General features: G+C 42.3%; 1 protein-coding gene, 1 non-coding gene and 1 pseudogene across 3 annotated transcripts in view; 2 read left to right on the top strand and 1 right to left on the bottom strand.

The window, feature by feature from the left end:
• Positions 1-9,889: 9,889 nt before the first annotated feature.
• Positions 9,890-10,876, top strand: LOC101688686 (annotated as a pseudogene).
• Positions 10,877-22,675: 11,799 nt separating this feature from the next.
• Positions 22,676-22,778, bottom strand: LOC123391974. Its single transcript, XR_006606648.1, has one exon. It is a non-coding gene; the product is annotated as a U6 spliceosomal RNA (small nuclear RNA).
• Positions 22,779-25,197: 2,419 nt separating this feature from the next.
• SH3TC2 (SH3 domain and tetratricopeptide repeats 2) overlaps positions 25,198-27,057 on the top strand; it is a 52,737-nt gene continuing 50,877 nt past the window's right edge. The window contains exon 1 of one of the 2 annotated variants that reach the window (XM_004737876.3): positions 25,198-25,506. In XM_004737876.3, the coding sequence (XP_004737933.3) occupies positions 25,455-25,506 (52 nt within the window). In that variant the 5' untranslated portion in view covers positions 25,198-25,454. The remainder of the gene's footprint in view (positions 25,507-27,057) is intronic. The other variant, XM_004737875.3, reaches the window with a different exon arrangement.

The following is a 27,057-nucleotide window of genomic DNA, read 5'->3' as shown; positions in this document are numbered from 1 at the left end:
GGCATTTGTTTTTTTGTCTCAGAATATGTTCTTCTTGGTGAATGTTCTGTCTGAGCTTGAAAAGACTGTCTTTTCCAACTTTGGGGGGGGGCATTGTTATATAAGTGTCAATTGGACCAAGTTGATCAAAAGTGTTGTTCAAGTCTTCTGTATGCTTACTGATTTTTGGTGGTGGTGGTAGTTTTTTTTTTTTTTTTTTTTAAGATTTCATTTTTATGTAATCTCTGTACTTAACGTGGGGCTCAAACTCACAACCTGGAGATCAAGAGTCACACACCCTACTGACTGACCCACTCAAGTGCCCCAGTACATATACTTTTTTTTTCTTTTTAAGCAGGCCTCATACCCAGCATGGAGTCTAATGCAGGGCCTAACTAATGTCCCTGAGATCAAGACCTGAGCTGAGATCAAGAGTCAGATGCTTAAATGACTGAGCAACCGAATGTCCCAACTTTGAAGACTGATATGTTTTTAAAATAAATTAACCCCTTTATTCATGTTCCCTGGTCATGTTCCTTGTTTTGAAATTCACTTTAATTGATATGAGGCATTTCCTTTGATTGTCTTTTTTTTTTGATGTGTTTTAGTATTTTTTTAATTGCTGTTTGAATGGCATTTATATTTTTATCCTCTTATTTTTAACCTAGTTTGTCTTTATATTTATATATTTGATTCCCTTTATCCACTCTGGCAATCTCTGAATTTTAAATGGAGCGTTTAGGCCATTTTCATTTAATGTAATTATTATTTGTTTGGGTCTACTTGTTATTGTTGTTGTTGATATTTAGAGAGAGAGAGAGAGAAAGCACATGTACACACCCATAAGCATTTGGGGGAGGGGCAGAAAGAGAATCTTTTTTTTTTTTTTTAAAGATTTTATTTGTTTATTTGACAGAGATCCCAAGTAGGCAGAGAGGCAGGCAGAGAGAAAGGAAGGGAAGAAGGCTCCCTGCTGAGCACAGAGCCCGATGTGGGGCTCAATCCCAGGACCCTGGGATCATGACCCGAGCTGAAGGCAGAGGCTTTAACCCACTGAGCCACCCAGGTGCCCCAGGGAGAGAGAATCTTAAACAGGCTCCACACTCAGCACAGAGCCCAAATCAGGATTTGATCTCAAGACCCTGAGATCATGACCTAAGTGGAAATCAAGAGTTGATGCTTAACTGAATGAGTCACCCAGATGCCCCAATTATTATTTCTTTGGTTCCATTTGTTCTTTGTTCCTTTTTCCTTTTTTCCCACCTTCTTTTGGTTTGACTATTTTTTAATGATTATATTTAACATTAGGAATACTTCTAAAAATTTTAAAACACACCTTAGCAAATTTAAGAGAATCATACAATTTCTGCTGTCACACTACCATCAAATTAATCTAAAAATTAATAATAGAAAGATAACTGAAAAATCCCAGCATATGTGGAGATTAAACAACACAATTTTAAATAATACATGGATTATAGAAGAAATCTCAAGAAAAATTCAAGAGAAATTTAAAAAATATTTTGAACTCAATGAAATTGAAATCATAACTTATCAAAATTTGTGGGATGCAGTGAATGCAGGATTAGAGAGAAATTTATAACACTGAATGTTTAAAAAAAAAAAAAGGAAAGACTAAAATTGATATCTAAGTTTCCACTTTAGGAAACTAGAAAAAGAAGAGCAAATAAAATCCAAAGTAAGTAGAGGAAAAGGAATAATAATAATTAGAGCTGAGATCAGTGAAATGGAAAACAGGAGGTCAATAGAGAAAAAACAATGAAACCAAACACTGGCCTTTGAAAAGATCATTAAACAAATAAAAAGTAAAATAGATGAAAAAAAGAAGGAGGACACAAATCACTAATGTTAGAAATGAAAAGGGGTCATTTTTACAGATCCCATGGAAATTAAAGGATAATAAAGGAATACCATGAATAACACTATGCCCACAAATCTGATAATGCAGACAAAATGGACCAATTCTTTGAAATGAACAATCTGTCCAAAGTCACACAAGAAGAAATAGATGATTCAAATAGGACCATATCTATTAAAGAAATTGAAGCAATAATTAAGAACCTTCCAAAACAGCAAGAACCAGACCCAGATGAGTTCATGGGTGAATTGTACCAGATGTTTAGGTTAGAAATTATACCAAAGCTCTAAAATCTTTTAGAAGATAGAAGCAGAGGAAATACCTCCTAATTCAATCTATGATGCCAGCATTACCTCAATACCCAAACCGTACAAAAACAGGCCAATATCTTACATGGGCATAGATGCAGAAGTTCTCAACAAAATATTAACAAATTGAATCAAAATAGTATAGAAAGATATTTTTATCATGACCAACTGCGATTTTTCCCAGATATGCAAACAGATTTAATATTCAAAATCAATTAATGTAATCTATCCTACAGAAAAATCACATGATCATGTGAATAGATGCAGAAAACACATTTAATAAAATCTAACACTCATGCATGAGAAAAACTCTTAGTAAGCTAAGAATAGAGGGAAACTGCCTCAGCTTGATAAAAACTACACGAAACCTACAGCTAACATCATACTTAACTGTGAGAAACTCAAGACTTTCCTTCTAAGATCAGGTACAAGGTAAGCATACCACTTACTCACAATTCTGTTTCAACATTATACTGGAAGTCTTTGCTAATGAGTAAGGCAAGAAAAGGAAACCAAAAGTATACAGGTTGGGAAGGAATACTTAAAACTGTCATTCATCACCAATATATAATAAGTGATTATATCAAGGTTGTAAGATACAAGGTTAACATATAAAGTCAATTGCTTTTCTAAATACTAACAGTAAACAAATGGAATTCGAATTAAAAACACAATACCATTTACATTAGCACCCACCAGAAGGAAATACTTGAGTTTAAATTTAACAAAATATGTACAAGTTCTTTATGAGGAAATGTGATAAATGAAATCATTTATCTGACTCTGATAAATGAAATCAAAGAAGAACTACATAAATGGAGATATATTCCGTGTTCATGAATAGGAAGACTCAATATTGTTAAGCTGTTCAGCTGTTCTTCCTAGTTTGATCTATAGATTCAATGCGATCTCAATTAAAATCCCAGCAAGTTATTTTATGGATATTGATAAACTGATTCTAAAACTTTTTGAAGAGTCAAATGACTCAGAATAGCTGACAAAATATAGAAAGAGAAGAACAAAATTGGAGGACTGATGTTACCTGATTTCAAGACTTACTATAAAGCTTCAGTAATCAAGACAGTGTGGAATTGGCAAAAGACAAATAGATTAATGGAGCAGAATAGAAAGCCCAGGAAATAGACTTGTATAAATATAGTCAACTGTTCTTTGATAAAGGGGCAAAGGCAAAAGAATGGAACAAAGATAGTCTTCTCAACAAATGGTGCTGGAATAACTAGACACCTAGACCTGTGTCTGGTGTAGACACAGACCTTACACCCTTCCTAATAATTAATCAAAATGGATGACAACCCTAAGTGTAAAACATGAAACTATAAAACTCCTAGATGATAACATAGGAGAAAGCCTAGATGACCTTGGGTATAGTGATGCCTTCTTAGATACTACACCAAAGACATGATCCATGGAAGAAATAATTGATAAACTGGACTATATTAAAGTTAAAAACAAAATGAAACAACTGATTTTGGGAAAGACAATGTCAAGAGAATGAGAAGACAAGCCACAGACTGGGAGAACACATTTGCAAAGAATGTATCTGATAAAGGTCTGGTGTCCAAAATACGCAAAGAACTATTAAAACTCAACAATAAGAAAACAGCCCAATTAAAGAATAGGCCAAAGACCTTAACAGACACCTCACCAAATAAGGCATGCAGAAGGAAACAGGCATATGAAAAGATGTTCTTCATCATTTGTCATTAGGGAAATGCAAATTAATACCACTACATATGTAGTAGAATGACTAACATCTAGAACACTAACACCACCAAATGCTGGTGTGGAGGAACAGGAAATCTCATTCATTGTTAGTGGAAATGCAAATGGTACCAACAATTTGGAATACAGTTTAGTGGCTTCTTAGAAAACTAAATATACTCTTATCATAAGATCCAGTAATTATACCTCTTGGTGTAAAGGTAGTTGGTCTAGGTAGTTGAAATTTTGTGTTCCAGTAAAAAATTGCACATAGCTGTTTATAATAGGTTTATAATTGCCAAAAGTTGGAAGCAACCAAGATGTTCCTCAGTAGGTAAAAGGATAAATAAACGGTGGCTCATCCAGACAAGAGAATATTGTTCAATGCTAAAAAGAAATAAGTTATCAAGCCATAGAAAGATTGAGGAAACTTAAGTGCGTATCACTAAGTGAAAGAAGTCACTCTGAAGTCTATGTACTGTATGATTCCAACTATATGACACTCTGGAACAGGCGAAACTATGGAGACAGTGAAATGATCTGTGGTTATGGAGGAGGAGGGTTGTGATGAATAAGCAGAACACAGAGGATTTTTAAAACAGTGAAAATATTTTATATGATGTTATATTGATGGCTCTGTGTCATTATACATTGTTGAAAGCCATAACATATCCAACACCAAGAATGAGTTCTGGGGCACCTGGATGGCTCAGTGGGTTAAGCTTCTGCCTTTGGCTTGGGTCATGATCTCAGGGTCCTGGCATTGAGCCCCGCATCGGGCTTTCTGCTAAGTAGGGAGCCTGCTTCTGCCTGCCTCTCTCCTTACTTGTGATCTCACTTTCTTTGTCAAATAAATAATAAGATATTTTAAAAAAGAGAATGAATCCTAAAACTATGACTTAGGGTGATTATGCTGTGTCAGTGTGGGTTCATCCTTGGTAAGAATTGTACCATTCTGGTTGAGTCATGTTAACAACAGAGGCCATGCATGTGGGGGTGGGTAGTGGGTATATTGGAAATCTCTGTGTCATCTTCTCAACTTTGTTGTAAACCTGAAACTCTTCCAAAAAATTTTTAAAAAATCAACAGAGCCTCACGGACATGGAAGACGATATCGAAAGGTGTAACACTATAGACTCCCTGCATAACTGGACTCCTCAAATAAGAGGAGAGAGAGAATGGGGCAGAAATCTTCTCAAAGGTATAAATTCAAGAAGCTCCACAAGATAAATTAGAATAAAACTATATCTAGTCATATTATAGTAAAAGCATTACAAACCTAAGGTAAAATGAAAATATTGAAAGAGCTAGGGGAAAAGGCACAGGACATACGGGGGAATATGACAAACTCTACTTTGACCAAACTTGAGTCAAGCTCCTCTGAGTCTTTTTTCTGATTAGGTTCCAACCTTAGGCTCTGTCCTTGGTCCACCTACCTAGTCTAGGGTTAAGAAGAATCCTGCTGATTGGCTAACAGACACATGAGAAAATGTTCCTCATCACTAGCCATCAGGGAAATTAAAATCAAAACCACACTGAGATACCATCCTACACCAGATAGAATGGCAAAAATTAACAAGGCAAGAAGCAACAAATGTTGGTGAGACTGTGGAGAAAGGGGAACCCTTTTACACTGTTGGTGGGAATGCAAGTTGGTGCAGCCAGTTTGGAAGACAGTGTGAAGATCCCTCAAAAAATTAAAAATAGAGCTACCTTATGACCCTGCAATTGCACTACTTGGTATTTACCCCAAAGATACAGATGTAGTGAAAAGAAGCGCCATCTGTACTCCAATGTTCATAGCAGCAATGGACACAGTCGCCAAACTGTGTCGAAAGAGCCAAGATGCCCTTCAACGGACAAATAGATAAAGAAGATATGGTCCATATATACAATGGAATAATATGCCTCCATCAGAAAGGATGAATACCTAGCTTTTGTATCAACATGGATGGAACTGGAGGAGATTATGCTGAGTGAAATAAGTCAAGCAGAGAAAGTCAATTATCATATGGTTGCCCTTACTTGTGGTACGTAAGGAATAATATGAAGATGTTAGGAAAAGGAAGGGAAAAGTGAAGGGAGGGGAATCGGAGGGGGAGATGAACCATGAAAGGCTGCGGATTCCAAGAAACAAACAGGGTTTTATAGGAGAGGGTGGAGGGGGATGGGCGAGCCCAGTGATGGGTCTTAAGGAAGGCACATAATGCATGGAGCACTGGGTGTTATACATAAACAATTCCTGGAACACTATATAAAAAACTAATCATGTACTGTTTGGTAACTAACATAACATAATCATAATAATAATAATAAAAAGAAGAATCCTGCTGTGTCAGTTTAGCAAAAATTTTTTACTTAGTATCTGATCGTCTGATCAAATTCCTTATCTACCCTCAATATCTTATCACTCTGGCTTGCCTTCAGCAAGAACTCTGTTGAGCAAGCTTAGCGAGAATCCTATTCCTGATGTTTTGTCTCAGTAATTTTCCACTTACTTCCCCCATCCTACCACTTGGCTGTAAGTTTTCACTTTTCTTTGTTGTATTTGGGATTGAGGCTGACCTCTCTTCCCTACTGCAAAACCCCATTATAATAGTCCCTTCTTGAATAGACCATTTCTTATCATGTTTAACAAGTGTCATGAATACTTTTTCATTACAAAATAATTCCAAAGACATCTGACTTCTCATCACAAAACATGGGGGCCAGAACCCTGTAAAACAACACTCTGAATCATAGGGAGTGATTGTCAGAACTAAAGAAAAAGTTGAGACCTAACGAATACTCTTCATGAGATATACACTTTAAACATAAAAACAGATTAAAAGCAAATGGATTGGAAAAGATATGTAAACCGTAAGCAGCAACAAGGCTGGAGTGGCCGTGGTAATGAAAAGATATGTCATCATTACTGTGTGGGCACAGTAATAGATCCTTGAAGTCCAAAGAAGCAATTGGGAGAATTCAAGGGAGGAATAGAAATTCTACATTCGCAGTTGGTGGTCTTAACACCCTTAGTAATGAAAAGAACAACAACAACAAAAATCTCACACAATTGAAAGAACACAAAAATATCAGTAAAAGGAAAGGTCATCCGAAAAACAATCATCTTGACATAATCAATGTTTAGAGAACACTATATCTTATCACCATAGATTTTTTTTTCCTCCTGCACTTGGTACTTTATAGAGAAAGACAAAATGTGTGGAAGAATATGACCCATACTCAAACTCATACTTCATCTGCATACAGTCTAGACACCACAACCAAATACATCATTGTAATTAATTTTGGCTATGACATTTACTTGTTTATAAATCTTCCATCACTTACCATTGCCTACAAGGTTAATTTAAATCTCTTCAGGCTGACATGAGAAATGCAGCCCAATCTGCCTGCCATGTTCCACCCCCTACCATCATGACTCATGATACTCCCATATAATTTTTTTTTGGCCGTAGCTCATATGGACTCTGTACTATCTGCTAAGCGTACATTGCGTATTTGACTGCCAAGTCTTCATCCATTTCTTTCCCACTACTTTTGATACCCTTTGTCATGTTTTCACCTGGGATCATCTACATCTCCCAAGGTTCAGACTGCCTCAAAGGTATTTGGGGGCCATGTGAGAACGTCATGTGTTTCCATCAGTTCGCCAGCTGTATGACTTAGGACACATTGATTTCTCTGCCTATGCCTCAGTTTTCTCATCTGTAAAATGTGTATAATATTAATACTTGCCTAATAGGATTGTCATGAATCTATATGAGCTAATGTGTGAGACCCTTAGTGTGGTTCCTGGCCCAGTGTGTATGTGTATGATCAATACGTGCTAGTTCTTATTTTGTGGTTATTATTGGTGGTAACTTGAGAGACCATCCTAATTGGATGGTGGGACAGGTGTCAGATTTTATAATTTTCTTATGAGCTTTTGCATCTCGGACAGCATTTCCTTAGCATAATCTCCAAGCTGGCTGTTGCTCAAGAGTTTAGAAACATACCCACAGCTCTCTTTGCAGAAATGAGTTGGATCTAACCAGGTCTAATTTCATCAAGTCTTTTTTGTGATAAAATAGATTGTCTATACTGGCCCTCCAATATCTTATACCCCTCCCTGAACTTCAGTAAGTTAGTGCCACTCAATTAATTTATTACATTTTAGCCGGCTTAGTTGTAGAGGCTCCACTCTCGCCATGAACATTGCCTCCTGTACTGCAGTGGTGGCGTGAGAACTTCTCCTTATTTTTACAGTGTCTTCTGTTGCCTTCTCCACCTGGTCACCTGCGGCATCCCATCCCCAGAGACTGCACATTGCCTAGGGAAAGGGAGGGTGAGCCAGGAGATGGGGAGAGGTGGAAGAAGGAGGGGACAGGGAAACTGGCTCATTCCCCCACCCAAACATGCTCTAGATCACAGACCTCCCCAAAACACAGCAATAAGAGAAAAAGCCCACAAACCACATGACCACAAAGCCGCAGCCAGGGTGTAAAGGTTCTGGGAATCATCCTGTGGGCTATGCAGGTGGTCTGACCACTGGGTGTCACTGTTAGTCTGCATTCCTTTGATTTGGTATCTGGTTTCTGGCATTTGCTGGTCTCCTTCCACTTCCCACAGGCTCCCTCCCTGTGCTGGTCTATCTCCCTGAGCAACTTTACTGACTGCATAGACAGTTCACTGAGAGTGAAATGACCCAGAAGTGGATTTCTGATCTGCACATGGGAAACTAGTCTGTCACAGAAGCAAGCAGTATCTAGTTTTACAATAAGGAAGTGAACTCTAAAAACACAGAACTATCTCATTGATTTTATCATTTATCGCTATTCTTTCCTCCTTTATATAGTATTTGTTTTTATCTTATTAATCTATAGTTCTTATACTTTTCTTTAGTTCTTTCATTCAATAAAATTGAACATTTAGATGAAGTAGAAATTAAACCCAGAAAGAAGGATTAGGAGGAAAGACCTGAACACATAAAGCCTTTAAAGAAATAGAAATCATATTTAACAAGACGTGTTATTTTTACTTACCCTCTTTAGAACTTGGTGTGCATTTTCAATCTGAAGATTCATGTCTTCAATTCTGGAATATTCTCCATCATTTTCCTTGTGAATACTGACTCATGAGTCCCTCCTGTGGAAGTTTTAGTAGATTATGCTGGACATCTCATTCTATCTTCCATCTTTCTTGGTTAATTCTTCCATTTACTTGTTTCCCCATGCTACATTCTGAGTGGTTTCTGCAGATCTGTGCTCGGGTTCATGAATTTTTTCCTCTGCTATGCTGAATCTTTTGTTTGACTTATCCAGTGAGTCCTTAATTGAAGGGCCTTTGTTTTTTGTTTCCAGGAGTTGAATTTTGCTATTTATCAAATCTGTCTCTTTCCCTTTCATAATAGTCTATTCTTTCATTATGGTTCCTAAGTTTAAACATATATATATGTATATATATATATATATAATTATATATAATATTTAAGTAGGCCATGCCCAGTGTGGAGTCAAACATAGGGCTTGAACTCATAACCCTGAGATTGAGATCTGAGCCAAGATCAAGAGTCAGACATTTAACCACTGAGCCATCTGTGTGCCCCAGTTTAAAAATCTTTTAAATTGCTTTGACCTGCTTATTCTTTCATTTCCAACTCTATTATTTCCCATTCTTGCAATGCTGATATATGGGCTGGATGCATTTGCTGGTTTTCTGTCTCAGCAGTTAATTTCCTTGTGTGATTTGTATCTCTCTGTGATCTATGGTTGACCCTTGAACAATGCAGGGGTTAAGAATGCTGACCCATTGCACAGTTGAAAATCTGTGTGTAACTTTTATATTCCCCAAACTTAACTATTAATTCCTACTATTGACCAGAACCCTTACTGATAACATAAACAGTTGATTAACCCATATTTTGTATGTTTTATGTATTATATACTGTATTCTTACAATAAAGTAAGCTTGAGAAAAAAAAAAACGTAGTTAAGACAATCATCAGGAAGGAGAAATGGTAACCCTAGGAAAGAGCGGGTCTCCTGCTAGGAGAAGGAGCCCTGAGGAAGCATTTATGACCTTCTACAATGAAGTAAAACGAATAGAGAAGAGAGACTTAGTTCTAACATCCAAAAATCAGCTTGAAAGACTGACCTGTTCTGGCTCCTCTAACTTCACTTTGAACCCATTTGAGGTTCTTCAGATGGATCCTGAAGTGACAGATGAAGGAATAAAAAAGAAGTTTCGACAGAGTTTCATATTAGTGTATCTTGACTGGAATCAAGATGATGTTGAGAGCACAAAAGTCTTTTGAGGCTGTGGACAAAGCTTACAAGTTGCTCCCGGGTCAGGAACCAAAGAAAAGGGCTGTGAATCTCATTCAAGCAGTAAAAGAATACACAAATCACACAGTGAGAGTGAAAGAAGCAATGAAGGACGAAGGAAACCCCACGAAGGTGGGGTAGGATTATTCTGAGTTGTTCAAACAAGCAGTAGATAAGAACAGATCAGGGGCGCGCCTGCCTTTTGGCTCAGGTCACAATTCCAAGGACCTGGGATTGAACCTCTGACAGGCTTCCTGCTCAGTGGGGAGTCTGCTTCTCCCTCTCCCTCTGCCCCTCCCCTCCGTGCGTGCACGCACATGGGTGCTCTCTCTGTCTCAAATAAATGAATAAAATCTTAAAAAGAAAAAAAAAAGAACAGACCATAAAACTCTTTGCTGACCTGGAAACTAAAAGGAAAGAGAAGTCAAAGAGATGCATGAAAGGAAGCAACAAAGGGAAAAAGAGATAGAAGCTGGAGAAGAAGCCAAATGAGAAAGGGAGTGGCAGAAAAACTTTGGGGGGAAAGTCGAGATGATCGTGTGGGCAGCTGGTGAACCTTCCACGCATATCCAAAGGCGTAGAAAGAGAAGAACTGACCCTTCCTAAGACCACCGAAAGTAGAAATGAAGCAGCGTGAACCACAGAACCTTCCCCCAACTGTCTCCCTCCTGCTTTGAAGGACTCGTGCTTTCTTCCTATTTCCACCCCAACATAGAGTAGTCTTTGCTTTTTAATTAGTCCACTTGTTTTCAATACAATTTAATAGAGATCAAAGTAAGTTCTTTGCACACTGAAATGAGGAGTTCGGTTTAAAAAAATAACTTTCCCCCACTCCTACCCTTGGACCAGCCACCACGATTGCTTGCCTTCCCTTCCTGCAGCCTAAAATGTACCATTTTGTACTTCACTGAATTGTGATGGTTAGAAATGTCATGTACAGCTTGTGAAAATCAACCAATTAAATGTTTTGAGTTAAAAAAAAAAGAGAGAGAGAGAAGGGGGCACCTGGGTGGCTCAGTGGGTTAAGCCTCTCTGCCTTTGGCTCAGGTCATGATCTCAGGGTCCTGGGATCGAGCCCCGCATCGGGCTCTCTGCTCGGCAGGGAGTCTGCTCCCTTTCCCCTGCCCCCCCACCTGCCTCTCTGACTACTTGTGATCTCTGTCAAATAAATAAATAAAATCTTTAAAAAGAAAAAAAAAAAAAAGAGAAGGGTGCCTGGGGGGCTCAGATGGTTAAGCATCTGCCTGTGGCTTAGGTCATGATCCCGGCATCTTGGGATTGAGTCCCACATTGGACTCCTTGCTCAGTGGGGAGTCTGCTTCTCCCTCTGCCTCTCTGTCTCTGTCTCTCATGAATAAATAAATAAATAATCTTTAAAAAAGAGAAAATCATAAGGAAGAGAAAATACATTTACAGTACTCTATTTATCAAAAATACACTTAAGTGTACCCATGCAGTTCAAACTTGTGTTATTCAAGGGTCAACCATACTCTGAGCAATCTTTAACATTAAAAAAAATTGGGTTTCTCATGAATCCTACACTGTGGAAGAGTAGGTTTTGTGATTTTGTCTGTTGTCTCTCTAGAGAATTAACATCCAGGGGCTAGTTTTTGCCCTTGACTGGCATACCTAGAGCCTTTAGGGTAAATTCAGATCTCATACCTTCTCAAGGAGCTGGACTGGGTTTTGATTTTTCCACACAAGTCCTCAGGCAGATGCATAGCTCCTCTGGGGGGGTCCTTGGAAGGTGGAAGGAAGTTTTCAAATCCCTTTTTGATGGAATAGCAACACTTCCAGACTTCAGGCTGTATGCAAGTAGCAATCTTCCAGCTATGCTGCTTGACCTAATCCCAAAGTCATCTCTAGGAAGGAGGAAGGGGAATTAGAATTCCAGCCCTAGCTCCGACTCATCTGACTGAGAACCCCCAGGGTTCCCATGGAATCTGCTCCCATTTATTCATAGGCCTTCAATTTCTATGCTTGTTTCTGGATCCTAAGGATTTCCCTTTCTTTCCTTAAAAGTAAGTATGTATTTTAAAAAAAAAGTACTGACTTTCCTTAAAAGTATGTATTAAAATATTTATCTTTGTCACATTTTTATCCTTCCTTGACCTTTAGTAACTCAGATTATCTTCTGGTTTTCTTTCCTTCTTCTTTTATTTTTTTCTTCCCCAGTAGAACAATCTAGGTTATTTATTTAAGCCATCTCCTGCCATAAGCAATGGGATGGAAGCTCAGTGTATGGGTCATAACTTGATACAAGTGAGGAAGTGAGCTTAAGGTCCCGTATACTTTACTGGTCCGTGGGCAGAGTAATGGTCCAAACCAGTGCTGTGGTCCCCACTGGGTAGTAGTCTGGGTTCTCCTTATTCATCTCCTCATAGCCAGTCAGAAGTGGATTCTCATGAGGGTTAAGAATAGAGTCTGATTACCATCTCCCCAGGGAAAGAGCTTGGCTCTCCTATGGAGACAGGGTAAGTGACGCACTGGGGTCTTTCCTGCTCTCCGTGATGTGACTTCAGGAAGACGTTCAGCACGCTCACCCCCATGCTGGAGAGTGTCACAGTGTAGGTGAGGGCCTTCTCCTGTGAGCTGACTCCTCCTCGCCGTGACTACCTGAGACACAGGAGCCCTAGCTGTGCCCTGGACTGACCTAGCAGCCCAGAAAGTTGGGACCCAGCTGCCGCTGCAATTTTCTACTTCCATCTCCCAGTTTTCTTATCAGAGGTCTTCAAACAGGGTCATGTGAGCTGTGGGGCGAGCAGGATGAGCTGCGGGGATTTCCTCACTCTGAACCCTGCCCTCTACCCTGCTTCCAACAGGGAAGCTCTTCTTGTGACGTACTCTATAGCAACCAAGCTGTGTGACCCTGGCAAGTATTTCATCCTTGTGTACCTCTGTTTCTTCATCTGTAAAAAAGGAACAATTACAGTGCTGACTTGCTGGACAGTTGTGGGAACAAATGAGATATACACAAAGCACTCCATGCCTGGTTCAAAATAAGCATGCAGTAAGTGAACTTTGTTGTTACTTATTGAGCTCCAAGTTATATCTCTTCTAAAAAAAAAAAAATGATTCAAATCTAAAAGAAAAGTCTTTTCAGATAGATGGGGCTTTAAAAGCTAGATAGATATGTTCTAGACTGGGTCTTTCCTAAAAGAACTTCTAGTTCAAAATTTCTTTATTTCTATGCTAACTCTACCAGCAGGAAAGCTAATTTGAGCCCAGCTTGGCTAGCAAAGTTACTTTTAGCCAAGCTTGGCTTGTGCCTAGCAGGGCGGCATAAAGATCTCTATTGTTTATGATAATTTTCTTCCAGCCCCCTGACATTCCTTCAACCCCACTTCCCATCCCATAGTAATTCTTTCTTTCCTTAATGTTGCACAATGAACTTGTTGTAACAGCTGTACAAGCTTCCTTCTGACTTGAGTCAGCCTTGCTTTATGGTTTGTCAATGTTGTGTCACCCGTCCCTTGATTTTTTGCTGAAATTGCCGAAGTATAAAGAAATTGCATCTAATGGACCTTTTCTAACCTTTGCATATATGGTAACCTTTTCTCTATTTCTTATGAAAGTGGGGGCCATGTAGTCTCAAAAAGATAGGGTTAGGGAAAGGGTTTTGTTCTGTTTTCTAAGAGAAAGTGCTAGCGGGAGGGACATTTTCATTCTGACTTCAACCTACTTGGCAAATGTTCCGATGAGCTAGTGACAGTGCTACTTACTTGTGAGCATAATTATATTATGAATCAATGAGATGATGAGTCAGGATTCAGCCATGAAGAGTGAGGGTTGATGGTCTTCTACCACCTCCCATTGTGAAGGGTGAGAAGTCACAGGTCTGAGGCCTTGCAGTGACTCCCCCTTTTCTCCCCACCTTCCTTGAGCCTTAATTCAGGTGCAAGAAATGCTAGCATTTTCAGTGATGATGTGAGATGTTCTCTTCAGATTTTAGAAAATGACAGAAAATTGGAGAGTGGGCCTGCTTCTCTGTAGGTTGCCCATATTGATATAACATCTGCTACCAGCTGATTGTATGTTTCTAGTATCTTCTGAAGGCCAAGCTCTTCAAGATCAACAGGATCTTTTTAACTGTAAGTAGGGTTGTTCTAGTCCTATCCATGAATTTGGAGAGATGGTCACAATTTAGTCGATAACGTGGATAATAGTTGTTTGGTATAATTGTTACAAAAAAAACCAGGGTTACATAGAGCATGTTGTTTTATACTTAGTGGAAGCCGGGTGAATAGAAAGCCAGGCCTGACCAACCTCTTAACTCTACTGAGGTTTGAGGATATAATGTGGCTGAGGGATCCCTCAGAAATGGAAGACTTGAATTACTTTAGCTCGGTTAGAGGGGTTGGTGACCACCTTAGCTTACCCTGGAGGGTCACAAGGAAAATGTGGGCTCTTTTATCCCAGGCCTTTTGAGGGCCAAAATTTGACACTTTCTTCAGAAGGCCAAAAACTGCCTCATTATCAAAATGAACCAATTTCATTAGTTAAAGGCAATGCTCTGTTTCCATTACTGTGAGTTAATTTATATATACAGTGTGAGGTAGGGATCCAGCTTCATTCTTTTGCAATTCTCCCAGCACCATTTGTTGAAAGACTATTTTTTTCCTCCATTGATTTGGTACCCTTGTGGAAAATCAGTTGATGTGGGCTCAATTCTATTAAAATGATCTATCCTTATATTAGTACTTTACTGTCTTGATTACCATTGCTCTACAGTAACTTTTGAGATCAAGAAGCACAAAATTGAGAACTTTGCCTTTTGTCTTCAAGACTGTTTTTGCCATTCTGAGTTCCTAAGTCTCTATATGAATTTTAGTGTCAGCTTGTCAATTTCCAGTGAAGAAGCTGCTGGGATTTTGATAGAGATTATGTTGAATCTATAGATTAATTTGGGGAGTCCTGCCATCTTAACAAAATTTAGTCTTCCAGATTCATGAACATAGATGTTTTTCCTTCACTGAGATCTTTAATTTCTTTCAATGATGTTTTGTAGCTTCCAGAGTATAAGTTTTGTACTTGAGTTTTCTTCAAATGTAAAAGGTGGTGGCTGGACAAGTGGATGGAGAAATCAGGGGTTTCCCAAGCCTGTGATGTTATATCCTGGCATTTTCTGCACTTTACCTGTCCCCCTTCCACTTCTGTTGCTAATTAATTTGTTGCTTATTTGTTATCTTTCTCCTCCAATGAAATGTTAGCTCCATGAAAGAAGTTACCCTGTCTGTTGACTCTACCACTGGGCTACTCTCCCCACCCAACCTAGATCCCAACCTAGTGCCTGCCCATAGCTTGTGCTTAATCAAACTCTTTTGAATGAAATCCTCAGGTCATCTTCAGGATTTCTTCCACTCTTCCTACTCCGGGTCTCTACAAATGTAGATTGTATTATTGTTTGCCAGATGAAAGATTAGGAATACTCAGTGGTGTCCCAGTCAAGAACCCAGCTCTGGATTCAGTCCACTGAGTTCTGAATCCTGACTCTACCACTTGCCAACTATGCAACTTTTGGAAATCTACTTGGCTTCCTAGACCCTCAAGTTCTTCATCTTTAGATGGAGACAATGACAGGACCTGCCCCTCTGGGTGGTTGTGTGTGTTAAATGAGTAAATCCTTTAAAATACTCATGTGGTGCAACTGTATGAAGTTGTCCATGTATGTTAACTTGCATTATCATTATTCACATATACCTACCCATGTGACAAGCCCGTCATCTCTCTTTTCATGCAGGTCTGCTGGACCTTCCTACAGTTTGTTTCTGTCAGCCTTTCCCTGCCTGGGAATATTCCGAGAGCTCTGTTGTCCTGTGGATTGCAGGGCGTGGTCCTTCTCGGCCAATTACAAGGATGCTAAATGAAGCTGGTCTTTGTCCCCAGTTTCCCTCTCCTTGCAGAGAAGCACTCATGTAGGGACCTGGCTGAGGAGAGCAGGCCAGGCCTCCTTCTCAGTCTCCAACCCTTCTCTTGCAAATGCAATAAGCATTTCATCCTGCCTCTTCCTTTCACAGGCTTATGAGGATCTGAATGAAAGGGATTTCAAAGCAGCCTAACTTCATAGAGGAAGGCAACCTGGTCTTGAATTCTTTCCCTTTATTCCAGGATGAGATGAATTTCCCTCTCTTTGACCAAATGTTTCCCCCAGTTGTGTGGACTCAGTTTAATGAAACACACGCCATGCTTCCCAGTGTTTCAAATTAACAAAATGGTTTCAGGGATCTTTCTAGTTTTCTCTTCACAGCCACTATGGAAAACCCTTATGTCAGGAGTTCCTTTCCCATTTGACAGCTGATGAACCCCACCCTCAATCCACCACAAAGCCTCTCAGTCTCCCGCTGAGGCAGGCACAGCATCAGGCTTGGATGTGGGGCCCCTCACCTTGGTCTACACTCTTTTTCACCTTGCTCAGCTGGATGCTGATAGATCAGGCTTTTAGGGGAGACCATTGAACTGTGGGCCATCTAAAAGCCCCGAATAATTGCTATTAAGAAAACAATCTTTTCCTTGCATCATTATGAGGATGTGAAGAAAGGGGTTAAGAGGAATAAAAATCTAACCCCATGAGGATGTTCACAACAATTGGACCAGGAAGGTGCAGGAGGAAGGCCTGGGGCTCTGCTGGGAAAATCATCAGAGGAGGAGTATCTTGGCTCTCTCTTCTCAGGGAATGGACTTGAGATCTGGGGAAGCAGAGGATCCCTTTGTTTGGAATTTTGTTTTGAACCTTGTTTAGATTCCAGGAAGCAAGGCTAACAGCTCTCATCCAGAAATAGGAAAATGTTAACCATCCACATGGCTAATCCATTGGGGCTCACTTGTTCTGACTTTGTGCAGGGGAAAGAGGAGCCCTTTCTGGGACAGCTTTGTCCATGCCTGTTGCTGGGGCTGCCCTCCTGAAGCCTCTCTTTCCCACAGGAGTTCCCATCTTTCTAACTTGTGGCTCCAGCCATGAGTCAAGCGAAACAGGCCAGGTCAGAATTGTCATTTTCACAATGGGGGCTAAGTTCAGGCCAAGAGTCAAGCAGGAGCCCATTAAGATATATGATAATATATATAAGATGATCCTCTAGGGGAATAAACTTATTATATATATAAACCATGTGTATTGAATCCACGTATATATAATTTTACCTGCAGAGATGGGATCAGACATGTGTTGTCTAGAATGCAGAACCAGACTTCGGAAGGATACTGCAAATTGCCTGTGGTTGCCTTTGGGGAGAGGACCGGGCTTTGGTTAGGAGCCAAGTGGTTTGAAAGTGGACTCACCTTTTTATTCAATACGCAGTCTGAACTTTTGCACACATACATGACTGTGCCTGTGATGACACTGTTTTAAACTGAGTACCTGACCTTCCTGCAGGACATCACTCCTTGCCACGCCCTGCATGGGCTCCTCTTCCTCCTCCACCGCTACAGACATGATCTCTGAATTTCCCCTTGGCAGCTCCCACCTTTTGGTTCACCCGCTCCCCCAAATCGTCCAAGCTGCTGGACGGTCCCTTAGGACTTTGTGACTTGGTCTGTCTGATCTCCTATCTTTGTCCGTCCCCCTGGGTCTCCTCATTGAGCTTGACTCCAAGGTGGCCTGTTTCAGTCACCATCTCACCAGTGCCCCGGATTCTCGCATGCTAGTGCCCCCTTACACCCTTGCTTTGCCAGCTCTGAACTATTGTGTGCTGTCCCTGCTCCATTTTGAGGCTCCTGGAAGAGAGACATAAAACCCCATGACTGGATGCCAGCGACCCACCCATTCTTTTCTGGTAAGTTTCTTATTATGCTTACCCCCCTGTGGACCCCCTTGTTCTCCTTCTCCCTGGTTACATTGTGGCCTTCGCCCATGACCTGCTCCAAACACACACCTCACTCCTCCATACTCTTGACGCCTCACCACATGTCCCACTTCAGAGGAACCCTACCTCCAAGACAGGCTCTGCGCCCACCCTCAAGGCCATCCCAATTTCCCTCCTTCTGGACTCTTCCACATCAGTGTTCTTCTCTCTGCATCTCTATTCCTCTCTAGTTCATACTGGTGTGACACAGAGCTCTATTCCGGGCTTTGCTTGATTTAATAGTCTCTTTCCCCCAATGCCTGAGGAAACAGAAGGCATGCGTGGTGAAGTTTGTGGAGTCTGGAGCGCCACCTATCATGACTGGCCCACTCCTTCCCCTGTTGCTGGAAGCTTTCAAGGTCGACAGCTCTCAGCCGATCCCTCTCTGGGGCTCACCTCGAAGAGAAGAGCACCATCTCCAGTCCATGTTCCCCCGGGGGGCAGCTGCCCTCAATGACTGGCCATTACGAGGGTGTAGCCAGTTCAGTGACTGGTTGTTAATCAGGAGACCTTGGCCCAGGATGACTCTGCAGGACCCACCGACCCCTGAGCTCCCTGTGGGAACCAGCTGGGGACTCTCTTGAGTCTTCTGTTATCCATACCGCCACCCCTAGGGGTCCTGTGAGCACAATTCCAGAAGCTTCCTACCTGCCAGTCTTCCCCTCAGGGTCTGCTTCTTGGGAATGGACCACAAGGCTTTTCAGGATTGGGGGAGTAATCTTGAACAGGGGTGGGAAAGATCAGTATTCAGATTGATTTCATCTGCTTGGAACATAGAGGTCAGGCTCAGAAAATTAAGAAAAAAGAACTAAGAGCTCTCTTAATTTTTTTTAGTTTGTTCATTCATTCGTTCTTCCTTCCTTCATATAAGAGGGCCTATTCTATGTCAGGCACTGTGTCGCAGCATGGTGGAAATAGGGCAGCAGAAATGTGAGGGGGAGATGATAAATGAACACCCGGACTTAGAACTATTAGTTCTTTTTTCAAGTAGATGCCTGGCCATATCTCTCACAACTTGTATTTGTACAACTGAGTTTTTTTTTTTTTTTAAGCTACCAATCCAAAAGTTTACACTGATCCAAGGAGCTTAATTAATCTCGTAGTTCCAAATGTCAGAAGTCTGAAGTGGGTCTCACTGGGCTAAAATCAATGTGTAGGCAGGGCTGTGTTTCTCTTGGAAGTTCTAGAGGAGAATCCATTCTGCACCTTTTCTGGCTTTTAGAGGCTTCCCACACTCCTTGCCTTGTGGCCCCACATTCAGTCTAAAACCAACATTGTAGCAACATCTTCAGATTGCTTTCTCTGATTCTGACCTCCAGCTTCTAGTTTTCTTGTCCTGTCTTCTTCTGACTCTGACCTTCCCACTGTCCTTGCGGTCACATCTAGATGATCCAAACAATGTTCCTTTCTCAAGTTCCTTCACTTAATCCTATCATCAAAGTCCCTTGAGCTGGGTAAGGTAACATATTCACAGGGTCTGGGGGTATAGACATCTTTGGGGAGCATTATTCTGCCTGTCATGCCAGATAATTAATATCCATATTAAAGTTTGAGAAGCACTGGTCCATTGTATTTGAATGGTTTTCCTTTCCTACTTTCCCTACATGTTCACATATTGTTGAAACCTTTTTAAATTAAGAGCATGCATGATAAACCTGTTTTTCTCATTTGCTTGACCTCTGTACATATGTGGTTCTGTGGAGGTTAAGACAATTCTGATCTTTATTGCTAGACAGATGTTGCTGGAGGGAGGGGATGGGGGCTGGGATGCTGTGTATATGTGTCTGGTTATTTACTCCTGGCTGTCTTAAGTGGTGAAGCCTACTGTGTATACTGATGCTGGCTGAAATGTTTGAGAAAGCTATTTCTGTCAATTACTAGCAGTAAGACCTTGGAGAAGTCACATGACTGCCCTCACACAACTCTTTCATCACTTACAAAATGGCGGGTCATTAACATTAGTAACTCATGTTACTGATACAAGTGTGAGGATATAGTAAGATGGAAGATTGCATCAACAAGGAACTCTTGAATGATTATGTCATTTTTTTTTTCTTTTGGTTGTTTGTGGATGCTGAACCTTGACAATGAGAGGGACTCTCTCACCTCACATTCTTTCCTTTCTTTCTTTCTTTCTTTTTTTTAATCTGTTTTTTAAAGATCTACTTATTCATCTGAGGGAGAGAGAGAACATAGTGGGGAGGGAAAGAGGGGGAGGGAGAGAGAGAATCTCAAGCAGACTCTATGTTGAGCATGGAATCCAACTTGGGGCTCAGTCCCATGACCCTGAGATCATGACCTGAGTTGAAACCAAGAGTCCATGGCCCAAGTGACTGGGCCACCCAGTTGCCCCCTCACATTTTTTTCTTTGAGAGAGCCAGAGTCCCTGCATGTGGTCCCCCCTTATGGTTAAGGCTTTTAACTAACTTTGCCGTAGATCGGGGGTTCCTGGGTGGCTCAGTTGGCTAAGTGTCTGCCTTCAGCTCAGGTCATGATTCTAGGGTCCTGGCATCAAGTCCCACATGGGGTTCCTTGCTCAATGGGGAGCCTGCTTCTCCCTCTGCCTGCCACTCCCCCTCCTTGTGCATCCTTGCTCTCTCTCTCTCTGATAAATAAATAAATAAAAATTTTTAAAGGAAAAAAAAAAGTTTGGCTTAGATCAGAAGATTAAGAAAAGGAGAGCTAGATGGACATTAAGACCCCCTGAAGTCTACACCTGGGCCTGTCCTTCATCTGTGTAAAAGAAACCCCTGGGGCATTATTTGCTGAAATCTGGATGCACATTAGAATTACATGGAATGGATCTAATCGGTGTTTCTGTTTCACTGGGCCTCGGTAAGATCTAGGAACCTGAATCTTGATAAATCTCTCCAAGTGGATAGAATGTGATCTCTATCTCCTGACTCCCGTAGGCTAATGTAAGCTTGGGATCCATTAGCAGAAGAACAATACATGAAACAAAGGAGGGGATAGTGCCTCAGAGCTGTGTACAGAACACACAGTTTTGCTGCACAGTAGGATGGAGATCTGGGGACCCCACTGCCAGAGGAACTTGAACAAAGTCATCACTGGAACAAGACCTGAATGGGTGGGGACACAAAATGACTTTACGTAAGGAAAGCCCAGGAGGGCAAATGGTTCACTTTCCCAAGGTCACCCAGTGAAATTTATCAATGAAAACACCTGCAAAAGAGACATATATTTCCTTTTGCTTGAAATTGATTTACTAAATCACAAAAACCCAATACCATAGTGATGAAAACAGTTGGGTATGTGGATTCATTTTTCTTTCCTAACTAAACGGCTTGCAGAACTTGTGTCTGTCAAAAACAATGGCCAGTCAAGAAGTAAGGAAAGAAATGCAGCTAGGGTGGCTAGGCTGGTTGCCTTTGCCTGAGGTAGTGAAAGGAATCTTCCTGATTATCTGAGGACAGGAAGACCTGGTTTTACTTGGATGCATTTCCTTGTAGGCTTTCTGATAGGAACTGAGATTTTGTCTCTGTTGTGGCTGATAGGTACATTCTACTCACCAATGATGTCCCTTCTTCCTCAGAGTCCAGACGCATGGACAACATTCCAAAGACTGATATAACAGTCATCACACACACACACACACACACACACAAGATTTGCACAAGTGAAAAACCAACACCTATAAACACCTTTTAAATCCTTACAATTGTTTTGTGAGACAGAACTTTTTTTGTGATCTCGCCCTGACTATCGTCATTGTTATTTGCAAAGGAGACTCCATACAAAACAGCATACAACTTGGAAATGGCAGAGCCAGGATTTGAACTTCAGTCTTCTGGCCACAAATTTAATGCCCAAACTGACCTCTGAGTGGTAACAGCACAGGAGTGTGGAGTTTCCTGGGGCTATCCTAAGAAACTGCCTGAAATTGGGGGGGGGGGGCTTCAAACAACAGAAATATATTGTCTCATGTCTATTGGGGGCTGGATCCCAACTCAAGGTGTCTGCATGACTCTGCTCCCTTTGAAAGCATCAGGGAGAAGCCTCCCTTGCTTCTTCCTGACTTCCGGTGGTTTGCTGGCAATCCCAGCACTCCTTGGCTTGTGGATGTGTAACTCTACTCCCCTCATTGTTTCTAGGGCTTCTGCTTCTGTGTCTGTGTCCTTAGAGAGATTTCTTTTTATAAGGACACCAGTTATTTTGGATTAGGGGCCCTCCCCACTCCAGTATGACCCCAACTTAAATAATTATATCCTCAACAATCCTATTTTCAAATAAAGTCACATTCTGGGGGTTAAGTCCTCCACATATCATTTTTGGAGGGGACAGAATTCCACCCATGACATTGTCTTCCAGCTTTCCCCTTGAGTTATAGTTCTACAGTGCATATTTTATTATCACAACTAGATTGTGAACTTCCCAGGGAAGAAAATTCAATTTTATATCCAAAGAGTCCAGCTGGCTGCTCTTGGGCTGGATCTGGACTATAGGCATGTTTGTCTGCTCTGAAATATTGACCTACACAGTGCTGTGGGAGATTTTCTGAATTAGTCTGTAAGGATTCATTTTTTAATTCTTATTGTTCTTACTGAAGTATAATTAACATACAGTAAAATATTAGTTTCCAGTGAAAAACATACTGATTCCACAGTTCTATACAATGCTCAAAATGGCGGATGCTTCATGAATGTGCATGTCTTCCTTGCATAGAAGCCATGTTGGTCTCTGTATTGTTCCAATTTTAGTGTATGTGCTGCTGAAGAGAGACTAGTCTATGACTATTAAAAAGTTTGGGAGCTTCACATGCAAATCTTGATGTTAGGTTTCCGTGACAAACCAGAATGTCTGGCTACTTATCAGAGCAACATGGCACCATAGTCTTCAGTGCCTGAAGCCTAGCAGGGGCTTCTTAGTTGGGGCAGTGACCTTCTTGTACCACAGATATATTTAAACCCGACTGATTCTGCTTCTCTGCAGAAGAGTCTCAGTTTACACACTCTTCACTCAGAAATATGTCTAATATCTAAGCCCCTTTTACGACATCCACTGCTGTCACTCTGGTGCAGGCCATCATTATCTCTCAACTGACCTAGCCTCCCAGGCACCTCCAACCTATTTTCCAAGTAGCAGCAAGGGTGACCCTTTAAAGCCATAAGTCTATTTATGATAAAACTTTACTTAGTAACCTCCATTGTCTTCCATCCCACTCACAGGAGAAGCTGAAGTCCTTAGATGGCCTTCAAGGTCTTATGCAATCTGGCCTACGGTTGCTTTCTCCAACCACATCTCTATACCCTGCCCTGCTGCATAGCCTCCAACCACACATGCTTTTCCTTTCACTTTCCACCCATGGTCCAGCCTCAGGGTCTTGGAACCTGCTGCTCTCTCTGCAAGGAAAGCCCTTTGTGCAGGCTAATCCATCTGAGTTACTCATATGTAAGACAGCACTAGTTTTCTTGCATCTCAAGAGAAGCAATGACTTTATCCAGAATGAACTTGCCACAAATGTGTGTCTCAGCCAACTGCCTCAGGGCGTCATCAGGGACAGATGGGCTTCTTTTCATTGGTCTTGGTCACATGCAATTTTGGCCTATGTTGCTGCACCTGTGTAAGAACGGTGTGTAGGCTACTCAAGGAGAAATGATGTGAGTATTGGTCATCATGTGCACATTAAACCATGCTTTCTCTTCATTGTCTGATTCTCATGAACCTCCCAAAATTTTGAGTGACTATTTTCTCAAGAAACTCTTGCTCTTTTATCTTAAGTCTGAGAAAACATCCTAAAACACTGCTTTGTGAGGGAAAAGGCATGAGGCATTATGGGAAGTAGATGTTTTAGGCAGATGTGCGCAGAACAAACATCCTCCACATGATCCCCATGTGATCGGAGAGAACCTGTCCGTCCTTCCCCCAACCCCCCGCCCCAGCCCACCTCTCCTGGGTCTTCCGTTGCGGTCAGCTCTGAGGGTTCACTTCAGATCATCTACTTGTTTTCATCATGGTCACAGAAAAGCTTGTATGTCGGAAGAGTAAAGCTCCTGATCTGTGGAATCAATGAAACGGGGCTCCAGCCCCAAATGTGACATCCTAGATAGTGGGGCTCTGGACAAGTTATATGCCTCTCTTTGTAAGTTTCCTCACTTAGGATAGAGCTGCTAGGGCCTTCATTATGGGGCTGTTACGGGATTTAAATGCAGTCGTGTATAGTGAGTGCCTGGCCCGTGGCAAGCATTCAGTGCCCGGGAGTCAAGATGAGTCAGCACTGAAACTGAAGACGGACTCTGTCACCTGAGGCTGAGCTGCTGTGTGCGGTGGACACTCGTGACTGCTCCAGGGAGACTGACCCCTGGGCCATCCTTCACACCATCACCCCAGTGCTCCTCCCAGAATATAAACATGGCCAGGCCACCCCCCTCCTTAAAATGTGTGTGACACTGACCTCCAGTCCAGCCTGCACGGAGCCTGCACGCCAGCCCTTAAGATCCTGCATCTTTTGGCTGCCCCTCCTCCCTCCTTGGTTCACTCACCACCGATCTTTGCTCTAGGCATTAAGAAAATAAGTAATTAGTGACCCGTGAGCTTGGTCACTAAATCAGTCATGTCTCTGCTCTCAGTCTTGTGGACATTCAGCCATATTTTCTCTACCTCCTTTGAAAGATGTCACGGGAGGTTTTCTGTACTGTGTCCGCTGTATTCTCTGGCTCAGCTCCTTGGCCACAATGGGAAAGAGGCTGGTCTGGGGTGGCCAGGTTTTTGTGCATACTCAGAGCCTTACCAGACGTGGTCCTCCATCTTCTCATCTGGAAAGGTGCTGGGCTCCATCGGGGCCATTTCCCAGATCCCTTCTGACCAAAGCTTTGAGAGGAAGGGTGGGGCCCCACACACTTACCAGTGAGGAGTTGCTCCCAGTGCTGCTGGGGTTCACAGCCCCACCTTCACCCAGAGAGCCCAGGGAGGTGTGCCCAGAGAGACGCTGGGTGGGGTTGGCTTTCTCATTGGCAGGCGAGTCAGTGTGGGCCCAGTCAGTCCTGGGAGAATGAGAACAGCAGCCTGGATGTCTGGGATGGTCTCTGCCCTCCTCCCTGACCCTGGCCTCCCCCGCAGCAACCTAACTGTGTATCTCAGTCCTAGAATGTGAGGAATGTGCCAGAGCCTGATAGGCCTGAAGCGATCTGCAGAGAGTCAGGGAGGAGCGCTGCTCCTCAGTCAGAGGCCCGAGAGTGTAAGGACTCTGGGTCCTGAGGGCTGGGCTGCCCCTCCCCTCCTCCTTGGGCCTCCTGCAGCAGCCGGATCTCAAAGGCTCCATTGTGCATTGAGCTGGATTTTGGTCCCTAGTGTGCCAGGAAGGAGGTGGGAGGAGGGACACTGTCAGGAGGCTGTCCCCTCCCAGTGCTCTTCTGGCTGGTGTTCCCAGGGGCTTTGGCCTGGGGAGAATGATACACACATGGGTGGCTGCTTCTGCATTCCCGGGGAGCCGAGTCTGTCCTGGGGCCCAGGTGAGTTTCCTGAGGGGGAGGGGTGGGTTGGGTTTGGCCTGTGGCTTCGCTTGTGGTGGTTGGTCCAGTGAAGACTCAGGGATCTGCTGGGTAAGGAAAGTGACTTTTCTAAAGATGCCTCTGCTTTCTGACTCCCTCTCCTCCTTCCCTCATTCAGTATTTGTCATTCTGGCTTTGTAAAAACGGAGTAGACCCTGGGAAACTTCTACTTTTCCTGAAGAGACACTTTGAGCTCACTCTGTGAGGAGCTGGTGCTGCTCTTGGCTGCCGCTCGCAGGGTGTGACTAACCCTTCCGTCTTTTCTTCCCAGGATTCCCTAGGTCAGGAAGGAACCTCGGGCAGGGAGGGCCTCTGGGGCCCATAGGTGGTCATAAATTTGGCCTCTGTCACTCAAACCTATTTTCATCAGGGTTGCTGTCACTAGAGAGAAACGGGCAATTTCCTACCTCCTACCTATTATAGTGTAATTTTTTTTTTTTTGTACGTCAACTTGAAGCCATGGAGACCTGTCGCCTTAAGAAATTGTCAAGTCATCTGGGACTTGACATCAGGTGATCCGCCATTCCAGTTTGCCTGGACCCAAAGACTTTCTCAGGGTGTAGTTACTGCTAAAACCAGAAGAGTCCCCAGCAACCGAGGTGGTTAGTCACCCTAATGGAAGCTCCTTGCTTCTTTTAGGAGCAGGACCAAGGTGGGGTCCTGCCATCTTGAGTAGGGAATTTATCAGGATGTGTGGCAGCTTTGCGGGAAGGTGGCAGTCAGGGAGGACTTCTTGGAAGATAGGAGAGCATCACGCCAAGGAATCATTGCTAACCCTTGTTAGGATTCTATGTCTTCCTAGAGTACCATGTGGTTCCTTGGTCAGGGAACCCAGGAGAACCCCTAGCCAAGGCAAACGGATTTGCAAATGATGCCCTTGGCACAAAAGGCACAACCTCTACCTATGAAAATGTTTTGCTTCTCCAGATTTCTAAGATTTAGAAACTTTTAAGATCCTTTCGCTAAATCCTGTTGCCATTGTACCTCACAGGAGCAGATGCCTAATGGAGTGTGGGGGAACATGAGGGATCCCTGGTCTGCCAGCCAGGGACTTGAGTTCTAGATCTGTCTCAGTCTACCCACATTTGGGCAGGCATCATCATGGTGAATCACCGGGTCTTTGAGGCCACAGTGTCTGGCTTGATCGTGCTTCTTAGACTTGACTTGAGCAATTTACTTACCCTCTCTGTTTTAGTTCCCCTATCTGTGGATTTGAGATATCATTATGCATTCTTCATAGAGTTGTGGTAGGGATTAAGTCTATGTGTGAAACACTTAAAATGACCTGACACACAGTGAATTAAGCACAAGAAATGTCAAGCGTATTTATACTTCTATGACCCTAGCACATCAAGCTCTCTCTTAAGCCTTTGTTTGCTCATCTATAAGAGGAGGGATTGTAGGCATGGCCTGCAGAGGTGCCCTCGGGAGCTCTGCTCCTGCTCTCTGAGCCCCAGGTGCAGATCTGCTTCTGTCTGACATCCTGTCCTCAGCCCAAGATTTCATGTACAA

The sequence above is a fragment of the Mustela putorius genome, unplaced genomic scaffold (genome assembly GCF_011764305.1).
Source record: "Mustela putorius furo isolate JIRA1106 unplaced genomic scaffold, ASM1176430v1.1 tig00000407_pilon_pilon_pilon, whole genome shotgun sequence".
NCBI lineage: Eukaryota > Metazoa > Chordata > Mammalia > Carnivora > Mustelidae > Mustela > Mustela putorius.
Note: the sequence above shows the minus strand (reverse complement) of the source record. Positions and strands in the feature narration are given on the sequence as shown.